Here is a 13996-nt window from a genome sequence, read left to right on the forward strand (position 1 = left end):
TCTAAGACCTTATGGAGTAGAACCATGTGGTTAGAGCAAATCTCTTCCAAATTTCATTTAAGTACTTTCTGATTGGTTTGCTTGCATTCCACTTTTGTTTCCATGCTTACCAGGTGACCATAGAAAACCCACTTTTCTAGGTTAATGAGATTGACAGTAAGAACTTTCTGGGTTTTTCTTTCTCCTTCCTCTCCCATTTTCAAGGTGCAAAGTAGTTGTTAAATCACTGAGATTATAAACAATTTCAGAAGCCTTGAACTGGCCTCCTGTTCCCATAAAACAAAAGGTGCTGAAGAAAAGGTGTCACCTTACGCAGACACAGCCCACTTTAGAGTAGGTCAATTCCTGGATATTTTCCTGCAAAGCAGACTTCACTACTGAAAGCTGTTTCCTCAGTGCTTTTAAGTAAATGCCATGTCAGAGATCTGTTCCTTTGGAAAACATTTTGACTCTTAGGAATGATTTAGTCTCAATTAAGAAAGCAGCAACCTTTCAAGAACACATATTGAAAAGGAAAACAATCATTTTCTTAAGAATATTGCATTTCGAATCAATCAGTCACAATAGCTGAATGCAAAGTAGGCAGGTTCAGTTTGGGGTTCGGTACAATGGCAGCAGGGCATAGCTCACTAGACTGAGAAGTCATGTGTTTCTCTCCGGCACCCTCCCCAAAGTTCTCAAACCTTATAATATCCCGCCATCTTTAATTTCTCACTCACACTTTAATTTCGCCCATTGCGGAGGCTACGTTTTTAAAGAAATAGATTGCTCTGGACAAAAGCAGTGGGGGTGGGGACACCAGACCCAGAAGAGGTAAGGCTTAACAACATGGGAGTAAATAAACATTGACAGAACCTGGGAACATAGGGAACTTTAAAATACCCGAAATTAAGACTTCAGTTTATGAAACCATTCTGGCTAGTTCATTCCAAAACAATGAGCAAGGAGGTATTGTTTCTTTTAAACTTACAGGATTTTTTTTCTTAAGATGTCTTAAGATGACCAGTGAGAGCCTCCAGAAGTCATCAGTATCTACTCAAAACAGCATGTAAACTCTTGCAGACAGATTGGTCTTTATCTTATCCAGTGGGACCTCCTAGAAGTGAATTTCAGAGCCTCCTCTGACTGTGATACTTTCTAGTTGCTATCAATCCAAATGGAGCACCTGGTGGGCTGCTTGAAATCTAACTGAAAGCCCAAATCGCTCCAGACCTTGGAACAGACAGGCCTCCAATAATAAAGAGCACATATGGCAAAGACTCTTGGCTCTCTCCAAAGTGGAAAGGTTTGAACTGCCTTAACATGAAGTACAAAGGGGGCTCACACAATGCAAAAGCACCAAGATCTTTCATCTTCAGGTTGACCAGGACACTCTTGTGTTGCCTGCAGCCGTCTGTGGGTAAACATTGAATACATCATGGGAACAGCTCTCCTACAAAGCAGGTCACTTGAGGAAGAAACGTAACACGAGTCAGAAATAGAAATATCACAGGAAGGAGGCCAGTCATAATATTTGGGTGGTTTCGCGTCAAATTTGAGGTTCATTGTTACAGGTTGAGTTGGGTACTCAAAATCTTTACATCGAAATCCTAATTCTCCATACTTCAGAACGTAACCTTATCAATAAGGTCACTACAGAAGTAACTGGTTAAGATGAAGTCATAATAGAGTGGGCCTCTAATCCATTATGATTGGTGTCCTTATAAAGGGGCAAATTTGGACACAAACCCACACACAAGAAAGCCATGTGGGGATAAGGGCAAGACTGCTGTAGATACAGCAGAAGCCAAGGAATGCCAGAGATTCCAGCAAATCACCAAAGCATGGAAGCCGGGCATAGAACAGATTCTCTCTCACCTCTCCTGGGAAGGAATCAGTGCTGCTGACCCCTGGATCTTGAGCTGTGGCCTCCAGAACTGTGAGAAAATACAGTTCTCTTTTTAAGCTACCAGGTTTGTGATATTTTGTGAGGGCAGCCTTTGCAAACTAAACTTGTCACAAAGCATCATGCTACTTGTGGTGAAGGGCAGAAAGGCATTTCTTTTCTATGTTTGCTATGAAGGTTGTCAATTTTGGAATGGTGATAATACTTGGGCCACTTTGTTTTGAATCATCATGTGTCAGTGACCGATAACGGCAAGAGTTGTGACTTGGTGGAATGTTCTCAGAGTGCAGAACACCTCCCCTATGGGAGAGCACAAAGCCACAGGCCCCAGCTGCTTTGTAAGTCCTTTTCTATTTGTCCACAGACAAGGGATCCAGGTCCATCCCAGACCAGAGGGAAAGAGAGAACCATGTGTGCCATGAAGGAGAGCTACTTGCACCTTCAACAGAAGCCAGGGAAGGAAGGTGTGGCTCCAGGAACAGTTCATCAGGCACAGTCTCCCAAAAGTATGTTGGTCCTTTACCCTGATGTCCCCTCCTCCTCCTCCTCCTTCTACTCAGAATATTTCTCCTCTGTGAAGTCTTCCAGGACTTCACAATGGCTCATCTTTTGGGTCCCACCGTACTCTTAGTGAGTTGTTTTCATGTCTCTATTTCCCACATGATAGAACACCTTTGAGAGTAGGCACCATACTTTTATATTCCCTTTTGCACCCGGCAAAATATTTTCCACAGATTTAAAACAAAATATGTGCTATCTAATTAATCTTCCCTGGAATCCCCTCATTTCAACCTATTCCAAGAGAAATCATTTAGAAATGGCCTCATGCAAATATGACTTCCCGAAAATTTCCATCAAAGTATGAGGCAATTAAATTCGCTCAGCTTTATGTTAGGACTCCAAGTAATTTTTTATTTTATTTTGGGGGGGTTAGAAGGGGGTAGGGGGGAAAGGGAGAGAGAGAATCTTAAGCCGGCTCCAAGCCCAGTGTGGAGCCCAACGTGGGGGTCCATCTCACAACCTTGAGACCATGACCTGAGCCAAAAATGAAAGTCAGACATTTAATCAACTGAGTTACTCAGGCGTCCCCAAATAGTTTTTTAGATGACACCCTTTTCTGGATGTTTTGGATGTTTGCTTTGATATTTTATATTTATTTGTTATGAGCTTTCTTCTCATTTTAAATAAATATTCACTTGTGATGAAGTGAAACATGAGGGACAAAGACAAGTCCAAACTGATCTTTCATAGAGTAGCTGAAGTAAGTCCCCATGATTGCCACACATTCTTCCACAAACAGGAAACAAACTGTAGACATGAATCATACCTGGGTCAAACTGAATCAGTTTAGACGGAGTCAGAGTGAAGTCTTTTCCAATTGCGGCTGACACTTGGTTGACCTTAAGAGGAACAAAATGTCCTTTTTAAATAAAAATAATTATTTTTAAGACAGAAACATCTAGTCTAGTGTCATAAAAGATTAAACTCTTGGTTTTTTTGTTTGTTTGTTTTTTTAAGGAGGCTCTACACCCAACAACCCAAAATGGGGCTTGAACTCATGACCCCAAGATCAAGAGTTGCATGCTCTACTGCCTGAGCCAGCTAGACACCCCAATCATGCTCCTTAGTCTGTTTTTAACATAAAGCATTTTTTTTCAATTATAATAAACCATTTTATTATAGCTACATGGATCTTCCTTAAACTTAACTTTTTCTTAGATGAATATCAATGGAAGTCAAAGTAAAGCTTTTTTTCTCTCCTTCTTTTCGCTTCTGTATAAATGATTCAGTCATCGGAGAAAGCAGCATAAATTTTAAGCACCACTTTTCTCTTTCTTATGAAGATCTATTTATTTCATCCCCTTCCTTCTACCCCAAACTGACTTTGAATGGTGCCTCAGAGGAAAGGTGGGAGAAGGAGAAGCAACAGCAGGGGCTCCCTACAAGTAGCTTTGGGGTGTCTTATGAGTTTCAGGGCACGGAATGCCTTAGACAAGTTGACCTGTAACAACTCTGGTCAATTTTCCCGTAAGGATGAAACCACCGCTCTTCACAGAAATAGATGTGCGCCCCATGGGGATGGCCTACCTAAAGAATGGCCACACAAAATCAATCCACATACACAGTGGAGGATTTCGAATCTCCATTAAATAAGTCATTAACAACAACAACAAAAGTGGTGCTCATCTGCAGAGACTGTTTGCTGATCTCCTGTTCCCCACTCCCAGGGCTGAAAACCAGAGGCGATTTAGGGCTCTCAAGTCCACCTTATCTTCCCTGGAGGGAGCCTAAATCTGCGTTAAGAAAAGTGTCCTTGGTTAGTGTGAAAAAGAAGTCATCAGATGAGAACCCGGTGTAAGCACAAGAGACAGCTGTTACTTTGCCCTTTCTTAGACATTTAAGATGGCCAAGAACGTGGGTTACTGTGTTTCTTCACCTTCATGCCAAGAAATGAAGCGCACCATGGAAAACTTCAAAGTTCCTATTTTTATGGCTTTAAACATTTCCTCCATTGCTCATCAAAGGCCCTAAAACCTGAGAATAGGTCTGCCGTGGAAACGTGCTGGAGAGGGAACTTCCTGCTAAGCTTCCATTTACGCTTCGCCCACAATGCCAAGGCTCCTCCTGCACAACCTTGCATTGTGAAAAGGCAGCCCATTGTACACCTGTAGCCACCATATGCCGGAAGTTACATTCCCTGCAGGGCTCTTGCACGTGCAATTACTTAGCATTTTACCACCACTGAGTTGACAGAATCCGATGTGGGAAAAGGAATGGTCTGAGGTAGGCTGGTGGGAGCAATCAGCCCCGTGAAGGTGCACGGTTCAAACCAGGGCTAACAATGCAGGGAAAAGTGCTTTCTCTTCCCCTGCTTCTGGTCAAGCAGCCAATATGCTCTGGTCTACAGTGGCAGCTGTGCTCTGGGAAGAGCTGTTTCTGAAGGCTCAGGGCCGTGTTTGACGAAGGCCTGAACACTCAGCAGGCAGGATCGCAGTGCGCATGCAGCCGAAGTAGACAAAAGGTTCCATGTCACACTACGTATGTTCTTATGTTCTACGTATGTACATATGTTCTAGAGTCAAGCTCTAGACTCGAGCATATGATGCTTTCTATAGATGACCAAAGCATCATTTAAAAACTGTTCAGGCAGATATCTTTTGGCACAAACGATCTGCTGGGAAATTATAGGGCATACCAAGTTGTCTGATGTTTCAAAAACAATAAAGCACCCACAGATCTGAGAAAAAGAGTCCATACCCACTGGAAAGATCAATACCAAATGCGGATATGATACAACTGGGGTGCACAAGGTTCTGAGGTTGATTTGAATGTATCGTTGTAATGTATTTAAAGGATACATTGTAATGTATCAATGTAACGCAATGATATAATGTGATGTAACCAATTGTAATGATACAATGTATCATTGCAATGGAGACTGAAATTCGATGGCCATTTTTTCCAGAAGCTGATATCACTGCCTCTTTCATGAGATTGAGGAGTGGAGTCTCCAAGGCTCATTCACCATTGTTAGTTGGTGGAAAGCTTTTCAAGCTGTCATTCTCTTGAAGTGTTACTGTGATAGTGACTCCTAAAAAGATCCTTCAGTTCTAGAAGCCATTAAGTTGTGCTCCATGATCCAAGCCAATGGCAAGGAATAAAAATCCAACTAATCTAAAAGTGATTACTGAATATTCTTTATATTTCGGAGGCCTGGATTTTTTTTTTTTTTTACAATTTTATCTATCTATTTGACAGGGAGAGATCACAAGTAGGCAGTGAGACGGGGGAAGCAGACTCCCCGCTGAGCAGAGAGCCCTATGTGGGGCTCCATCCCAGTATCCTGAGATCATGACCTGAGCTGAAGGCAGAGGCTTAACCCACTGAGCCACCCAGGTGCCCCTCGGAGGTCTAGATTGATATGTGCACTCTTAATTTTAACTTGGGTGACTCTTAAGATAAGTTTGTCCTTGATTTTCCTCATCCACTAACACCACAAGAAGTGATCCTGGTGGCATACTAAGAGAAAGCCATCTGGGGCTGAAATTTGCTCTGGAGACCTCATAGAAAGTCTTGCATACAAACTTTCTTTTCCAAAGCAGACTTTGGCCTGAGTTCACTAGGTTGGATATATCTTTCTGTAAAGTCAAACTTCCAGACTTAATGACCAGATTTAAAAATGAAAAATGGGTTTGAAATACCTTATCTAGGAGCTAATGAAGCTAGATAGAGGGTGGACGGACAAGAAAATGTTAGGTGTAGAATCTCTAAAATAATGGGGTAATCCTGCAATTTGAAATTTCCGTGGTTATTCTGGTTTTCTTCTTAAGAAAATAATTGAAAGGCACCAACCAACAGCCCAAGGTTTAGCCTGACATTTCACATTTTAGAGTTGTTACCTTCACACTCACGAAGGCGGAGTCCATGGAATATCCCCTTCTGGTAATTTCCAAAGACAACATGCCCACATTCTCACAGACCTCGTATTCAGTCTGTGACCATTCGATGTGAGACCACTTCAGTTCCAAACTGGGCATGAAAGGAAAAGAAAAGGGAAAATCAGTTTTTAAAAAATGCACAGTAAATGCCTGTAGAGATCCTCTGCTTCGTAGGAGACTGAATCACTGGTTCATATCTTGTGACAGATGTGGTTCATCTACCTGCACCAGTGCTAAAAATTTTTCATGCTTATTTGGTCCATTTTAGCTCAAAAAGAACTTTTACCAACAATTTCATCCAATGCTTACAATGCCTTGAGTTAGGAAGGGTAAGTATTAGAGTTTTGTTTTATGAAAGCAGAAACTAAGGTTAAAAGGCTGTCAGGGGGATTCAAACATGAATCTTCTGAAGGGGAAGGAACCAGGAGTGGTGAAGTTCAAGGAGACATTTATTTATGGAAAGGACATTGATAGGGAATCTTCTTTCTTATTTTTGGCCTTCACTGGTATACCAAGAAGTGTTCCAGACACAGACCTTCTCTGAACTTGGGTTCAGTTAAATAACTAGTTATCTTTCAGGATGAGTCTTGGAATTACAATTGCATGGGTTTTATAACCATTATCTCTTCCTCCTTCTGTGCATATGAAACAGGCCAACTGACACGTGGTTTGGAGACAGCAATGCAACTGAATAAACCTGAAATATAGGGGGTGGTCTTTTTCCCACAGTAGATTTAGTGAGCCCAATATTGGATGGAAACTCTCTACTTTACTCCTCATAATATAGAGGGAAGTTTTCCACCCCACCCCCCCGAAAAAGGAAGTCCCCCCCCAAAACTGGAGAAAATCAGAGACACAAGTATATGGGACACAAGCACTCTTCACAATGATCATTTAACACACTTCTGTCACTTTTGTTTCTCTCATTTTCCTTTTATTCTACATTTGCAAAACACTCAGTGGTTGCCTTATTGTATCCCCCATCTTCCAATTGGATGTAGGCTTTTCTTCTGGATTTCTTAATGCATATTTTTTATAATTTTTTTTCTCCCACAACTAGAAATTCTGCATGCCACCATGTAGAGTATGGGTTTCATGGGGTTCTCCAGGCTTTCCTGGGGACCACTCAAATTAAATAGTAGTCTATCCCGTAATATCCACTTCATGTCTTTGCACCAGTCACATGTTGCAGTCACATACTCTAAGTTCACCAGCAAGATAAACTCAATAACACTGTCTGTTTCTCCAAGGACCACAGACCAGGGTGGCAAGGCAGTGTGGGAGCCCAGAATTATGGCAGAGGTTCATGAATCTATATAAACATACATGTTTAATTCAATTGATACACTTGAAATTTATTATTACTAACATTCTGGGCTTTGTAAAATTTTGACATGAAAACAGAATCCTCTCATCAGAAATATTGGGATCCTCATTGGTCTTTGATGTGACTGAGTTTAAATCTGGCATGGAACAGTCAAGAAATAAAGAAACAAGTGACTATGCTTCAAAAATCACAAGATAACATGCAATGAGGCTATTATAATGCCAATAAAAATAATGTGTGGCAAAGAATTCTTAAAGGACTCCGTTAAGTGAGAATGGGGGAAAAATTCAACAAGATGGACTGGGGCAAAGGACAGAAAGATGAAACAGAAAGGACAGAGGAGCAGTGGGAGTGAGTGAAATAGATAAAAATGGATGGATTTCAACTAAGTCTCCATAAGGTTGAAATGAGTTTCAATGTCCAATCTTCTGAGAATCCATTCTCAGCTGTTAATGGAAACCACGACAAGCAAAAATTCATCAATGTCACTCTGAAGATCCAGGTGTCCTCAAGGCCTAAAAGCTAAATGCAATTTGATTGCTGATCTAGATCCATAAAGGGACCATGCAGGGTGGGGTTCAACCTCAAAGGATAAAGGGCTTTGGTGTTCGGAGAAATGTGTGCATTTCCCTGATGCACGATTAGAATGCTGCAAAGTGGCTACAGGATAAGGTTGTCATCACACCATGTTCTAGTTTCTTTTCTTAAAAATCCACACTATAAATAATAAAGATCTACTGCAAAGCCACAAAATTAAGCCATCCTGTATACTTTCTGGAAAAATATTGCAATCCCAAAGCACAGGCACACCCCTAGGATGGGTGCAACACATGTTTTGAGTGTGTTTGGTTTCTGCAGTACTGAATTTGAGATCTTTCTATTGCTGATGCTTGTTGCTTACATTCTACGCAAACACCTAAAAGAAAGAAGAAATTCCACTTGCAAGAAGTCACACGACTGTGTGCTGGGCGTCATGTAGACAACCAGATGCAGGAGCCCACGAGAGAAATCTGGAAAGCTGTGGATATGTACAGGTCATGCAGACAAGGCTCGGGTTGAATCTTCACATTTTAATCATCCCTCCCTTGTCCTGTTGCCATTGGGCAAAGCTCAGTCTCGGGTCAGAAATGAAGTTTATGGACCTACTTTATGTGACACACATATGGTGGTCATTTCAAGTCATTTAGGAATGGTTTCTCAACCTGGACACCTTCGACATCGGGACCAGATGGTTCTTTGTTGCTGAGCTGTCCTGTGCATTGTAAGATGGTTAGCCTCATCCCTGGCCTCTGCCCACTAGATGCAGTCACATCAGCTCCTCCAATCAAAACTGCTTCCAGAAACTTCCAAATGTCCCTGAGGGGTAGGTCATCCTCAGTTGAGAAACACTTCCCTCAGTGACCATGGGGTACTTATCACAACAGGAAATTTGATTTAATGAGGAAACTGAATTTGAATTCCCAATACCCACTACTGTGAACGGAAGACATAGGATGGATCAGTGGAGATTAAATTGGATTAGAAGTCATGAGGTTTCTGGTCCCCCTGCCACACAAAAAAATATCTCAAAGTGCAGCACAAGGAAACTGTCTTGCTTTGTTTCCCGTCTCCGTTTAATGTCCCGTCTTTTATTTAACTTTAGCACATACTTTAAATTTACATATTGCCTTGTTCTATTTTATATGTTCATATAAGCAGTGATATGATTATAAATATTTTAACAATGTACTCTCCAGAGGGAAGAGATGTGTGTGTGTGTGTGTGTGTGTGTGTATAGGTGTATGTGTTTAATACGGATTTAAGGATGTATAGGATATAATTTACAAGTAATAATATAAGATATACTACACTTCTACTGTAGATTTCACAGTCAGCTGATTCTCAGGATAACATTTTTGTTGACATTTCTCTAACTTTTGCTACAAATATAAGGAAAGTCATCTAAATACCCAATTTAAAATTGCAATCCAAGTGCCCCTGAGTGGCTCAGTCAGTTATGCATCTGCCTTCAGCTCAGGTCATGATCCCAGGGTCCTGGCATTGAGCCCCGCATCGGGCTCTCTGCTCAGCAAGTCCACCTCTCCCCCTACTCCCTCTCTCTCTGAGAGCTCGTGCTCTCTTCTCTGTCCAATAAATAAATAAGAGCTTTAAAATAAAAAGTAAAAAATAAAATTGCAATCCATCTTAAAGCCCAGCATCTGTGATACCCTTATCCTGACCAACTTTTTCATTTCCCAAGGTAGTATATGTAGAACATACTATTCGGTTTATTTAGATATGGAGTATACTCCCAAGAAAACAGGGTTCTTTGGTTCACTGATACACTCCCGAGTCCCCTGAGAGTGGTTAGAAAACAGTTGGTGCTCAATTGATAATTGTTTAATGAATGAAGCGATCTTGTTTACCCACTGTTTCCCAAGCGAAGCTGACCACTGAAACCTTTTGTCTCCCTGGCCCTGTTAACATCATATTTCACAAAATTGAAAATTGCGGCAATAGATGACCCTCACATGTTCTTTCCAGCCCTTACTCTGGATTCTTTAGTTATGACTGCACTTTATTAGACTATCGAGAAAGGATGGCGTTGACAAGAGAGCAGTGGACCATAAAGCATGATGGCTTAGCGCACACTATTATATTTTCTAAGGTATGTGCATGATTCTCAACACTTGGCAATGTCTAGGGACAGCCCTGATTGTCACAGCGGGGAGGACGGTGATAGTGGCATTTCGTGGGCAGAGACCAGGGAGGCTGTAAACATTGTGCAAAGCACAGGTCACCCTGCCTGCCCCCAGCTCACCCCCAGCCCATGACAAAGAGTCACCTGACCCAAATTGTCAATAGTGTTGCTGTAAAAACAAACAATCAGACAAACAACAAAACAACAACAAAACACACACATACAGATAGATAGATACTTTCTGCAATTTCATTTTGTGGCTACTTGAGTCATTTCTATGAAAAAACAATTAACTGAAAAACTTGGGAATAAAACCCCAGTTTGGGATTTGGGACACTAATCTAGGTTAGAAAGAGTGTGTGAAAAAGGCCCTTAGCTGCTCTGTGCCTCAGTTTCTTCACTTCCCAAAGTATAAATAATGATGAGCCTGTACTTCAAAGGGCTTAAATGAGCCTTAATGAATACTCATTAAGTATTTTGAGTTTCTCAGTGAAAGGTTTTATAGAAGCTAAAATGCTGATTAAATTATTCTTCCACCTAGATCTTCATGTATAATCAAGTAGCATATGACTTAAGAAACATTGAAAGGCTAAAAAATATTTTTCTGAGTATTCTAAAACTTATCAATTCAAAAAGGATGTTATTAATCTCCATAATCTCATGCTATGAACACCTGTGTTTTCCGTTTTTGTCTTTCTCTGGTGGTAATGGGAAAACAGTGTTTAGCCAAGAGGCAGCACACTGAGTACCCGAAACACTGAGTACCCAAGTGCTGTGGAGTCAAACACATCTTGCAACCACTTATTAGTGTGTGATTCTGGTCAGTTACCCAGTCTCTTGAGGTCTCAGTTTTCATTAGATTTAAAATGAGAATTATACTCAGATGAAAATTAAAATTCATTAATATGTATAGAGCACCTGTACACAGTGGGTGCTTAATAAGTGTCATTTCCCTTCCCTTCCTCTGCACTTTCTTCAATCTATCCGGAGGCAAATGCTCCAACTTCTGGCTTGCAGGTAATGTGAAAACTTCAGCTAGCCCAGAGTTTCAACCTCTTCCCCTGCAAGGTGTTTCATAAAAGTCGCTCAAACATCGCAGGGTGCGCCTGTTAGGAATTCCTTCACTGTTTGATCTCTTTTTGTCCCTTCTCTTTCAAAGCCAGGAACGGATAAGGGTAGCCAGAGGGAGGAGACGAATCAGTCCTTGGAATGGGGCAGCAGCTGGAAAAGCGACCCAGGGAGATGATGAACTTCAGCATGGGTCAACTTTTCTTTTTGAAGTTTACTTTTTCCCCCAGTGGCCACATGAAAGAGGTCAATACAGGAGACATGAGAAGAAACTGCCTTGGTTAGAAGTTGTCTGCATCTGTGGTCTGCAGAGGCATTTTTGAAAAGCGTGAGTCCTGCGTAGCTGGGCTTGGGAGCTCTGCGGATGGTCTTGAGATGGGAGCAGGGCTAGAGGACTGGTACGGCGGGGACTGAGTCATGCCAAGGCCTGAGCCACCAAGATGAGTGCTCACTTGGAGGTGGCGAGGTCAGGATTCATGCTCGGCTCTGCCTTTCTTTCATTTCATGACTTCTGGCCAATTACTTAAATGCTTTAAGCCTGAATTCCTTATCACCCTCAGAGGATTGCATTTTGCAGATTAAATTAGACAACATATGTGAAAGTACCTAGCACAGTGCCTGAAGTTTAGGCACTTGGCCAAATCAAGTCTTTATGCAAATGTACATGCATCTCAGTGTTCTAGAATAATTTCTATTTACGATAAAATGTCTCCCAAATGTATTCCATGAAAAACTTGTTCCATGAGCTAGTCTGGGGTGGAGTGGTGGGGGTTCTAATGTCAAATAGAGTTGAGATATGCTGCATACCATATCCCTGTTGCAGATGCCTACTCCGTACAAGCATCTCCGTGACTCTGGGAAGTGATGCGGTTAAAAAGCATGTAAGCTAGCTAGCTAGCAACAACTTGATTATTTTTTTAAAGATTTATTTATTTATTTGAGAGAGAGAGACAGAGAGCTCACGTGCACACAGAGGGAAATTGAAAGGGAGAAGCAGACTCCCCGCTGAGCAGGGAGCCTGATGCAGGGCTGGATCTTAGGACCCTGGGATCATGACCTGAGCTGAAGGGAGATGCTTAAGGACTGAGCCACCCAGGCTCCTGCAACAACTTGATTAAATCTAGATTTCCTAACACCTTGTCTAATGGAGTATCCATTGACCCTTCAAAACTGATATTCTGTAGAAATGCTGCCATAGCAAAGATTTACTAGCAATCAAGATTCTGAATGTGGGTCCCTCTTGGTTTTTAAAAGAGCTTCCTTCTGCCTCAGATTGTACTCAATGGTCCCTTTAGCTTTATTACAGGGAAGTTTTCACCTCTCCAAATAAATGGACTATTAATCTATTAATCCTTTCAAACCCAATCAACCAAGAGCATAAAATTATATAAGATTTAGCTTATTGATTAATAATTTAGTTTATTGATTAATAATAATATTGACTCTTTACTTTGTGAATCATCCCAGAATTTATTTCTAATTAGAGATAGGCCCCCAGACATCTCCGGGATACTTCTTCAAACAGTCAGTCTTAAACTCACGTGAATGAACAACAGCCATCACCGCGGCAAGTCACATTTGTCAAGGACTTAAACTGTGCAAGATGCTCTCATGTGTTTTATCTCCTTTGTTTCTCTAAGCAAATCATGGTACCACCCTCATCTGACCTAAGAGTTAACTAAGGTTTACGCAATCACCTAGGTCAATGGCAGACCCAAAGCGCGAGCCCTGTTCCTTGACTCTAAGTCCAGTGGCTTTCCCTTTGTTATCTATACCATAATTCTGTACCAGTGTGTCGGACATGGAGCGCACATTAATATTAATAGCTGAAATGTACTTTAAAAAAAACCCTAAAACATAAGTCCTTGAAGAGTATGTATTCCTCCTTTTCTGCTGCCTGGGTGGCCAATGACGAGAAAAAGCAGGGAGGTAAGTCTGCTGCTCCTTTCCTGGTAGGCCAGTCTAGCTGATTTGTTAAGAGTGGCTAAGAAGTTCTTCAGTGTGATAAGGAGAACTGTGGACTCGAGACCTGAATCCCAGCTCCTTCACTAATCAGCTGCGTGAGCCGAGAAGAGTCACCTCCTATCTCCGTGTTTCAGTTTTCTCATGTATAAACTCTAGATTATGATGGTACCTGATTGCTGGTTGGGTTGATTAAAGATCGACCCAACAGGATGATTAAAGAAGATCAGTGAAGCAGAGTAGAGGGTGCCTGGGTGGCTCCCTTGCTTAATTGTTTTCCTTCAGCTCAGGTCATGATCCCAGGACCCTGCACCAGGTTCCCTGCTCAGGCTCCCTGCACCAGGCTCCCTGCTCAGCGGGGAGCCTGCTTCTCCCTCTCTCTCTGCCCCTCCCCCTGCTTGTTCACTCGCTCCCTCTCTTGCTCACTCAAAAAAACAAGATCTTAAATAAAAGAAAAAGGAATAGAAAACAATTGTCCTGTAAATACCTGTAACATATATTATACACGTAACTAGGTCCTTGTGGGCTGTTTTGGAAAGACAACTATTCACAACATTGTTTCTTACTTGAATAATGGGCTTCTTGTTCCAAAAAAATCTATTTATAAATGAGGTTAGGGATAGCTATACTGTTCA

General features: G+C 41.6%; 1 protein-coding gene across 1 annotated transcript in view; it reads right to left on the reverse strand.

The window, feature by feature from the left end:
* FREM1 (FRAS1 related extracellular matrix 1) overlaps positions 1-13996 on the reverse strand; it is a 175368-nt gene that overhangs the window by 18214 nt on the left and 143158 nt on the right. The window contains exons 29-30 of the mRNA XM_047700950.1: positions 6286-6415; positions 3213-3285 (exon numbers count right to left, since the gene is read on the reverse strand). Of these exons, the coding sequence (XP_047556906.1) occupies positions 3213-3285; positions 6286-6415 (203 nt within the window). The remainder of the gene's footprint in view (positions 1-3212; positions 3286-6285; positions 6416-13996) is intronic.

This window comes from Lutra lutra, chromosome 13 (genome assembly GCF_902655055.1).
Source record: "Lutra lutra chromosome 13, mLutLut1.2, whole genome shotgun sequence".
Classification (NCBI taxonomy): Eukaryota; Metazoa; Chordata; class Mammalia; order Carnivora; family Mustelidae; genus Lutra; species Lutra lutra.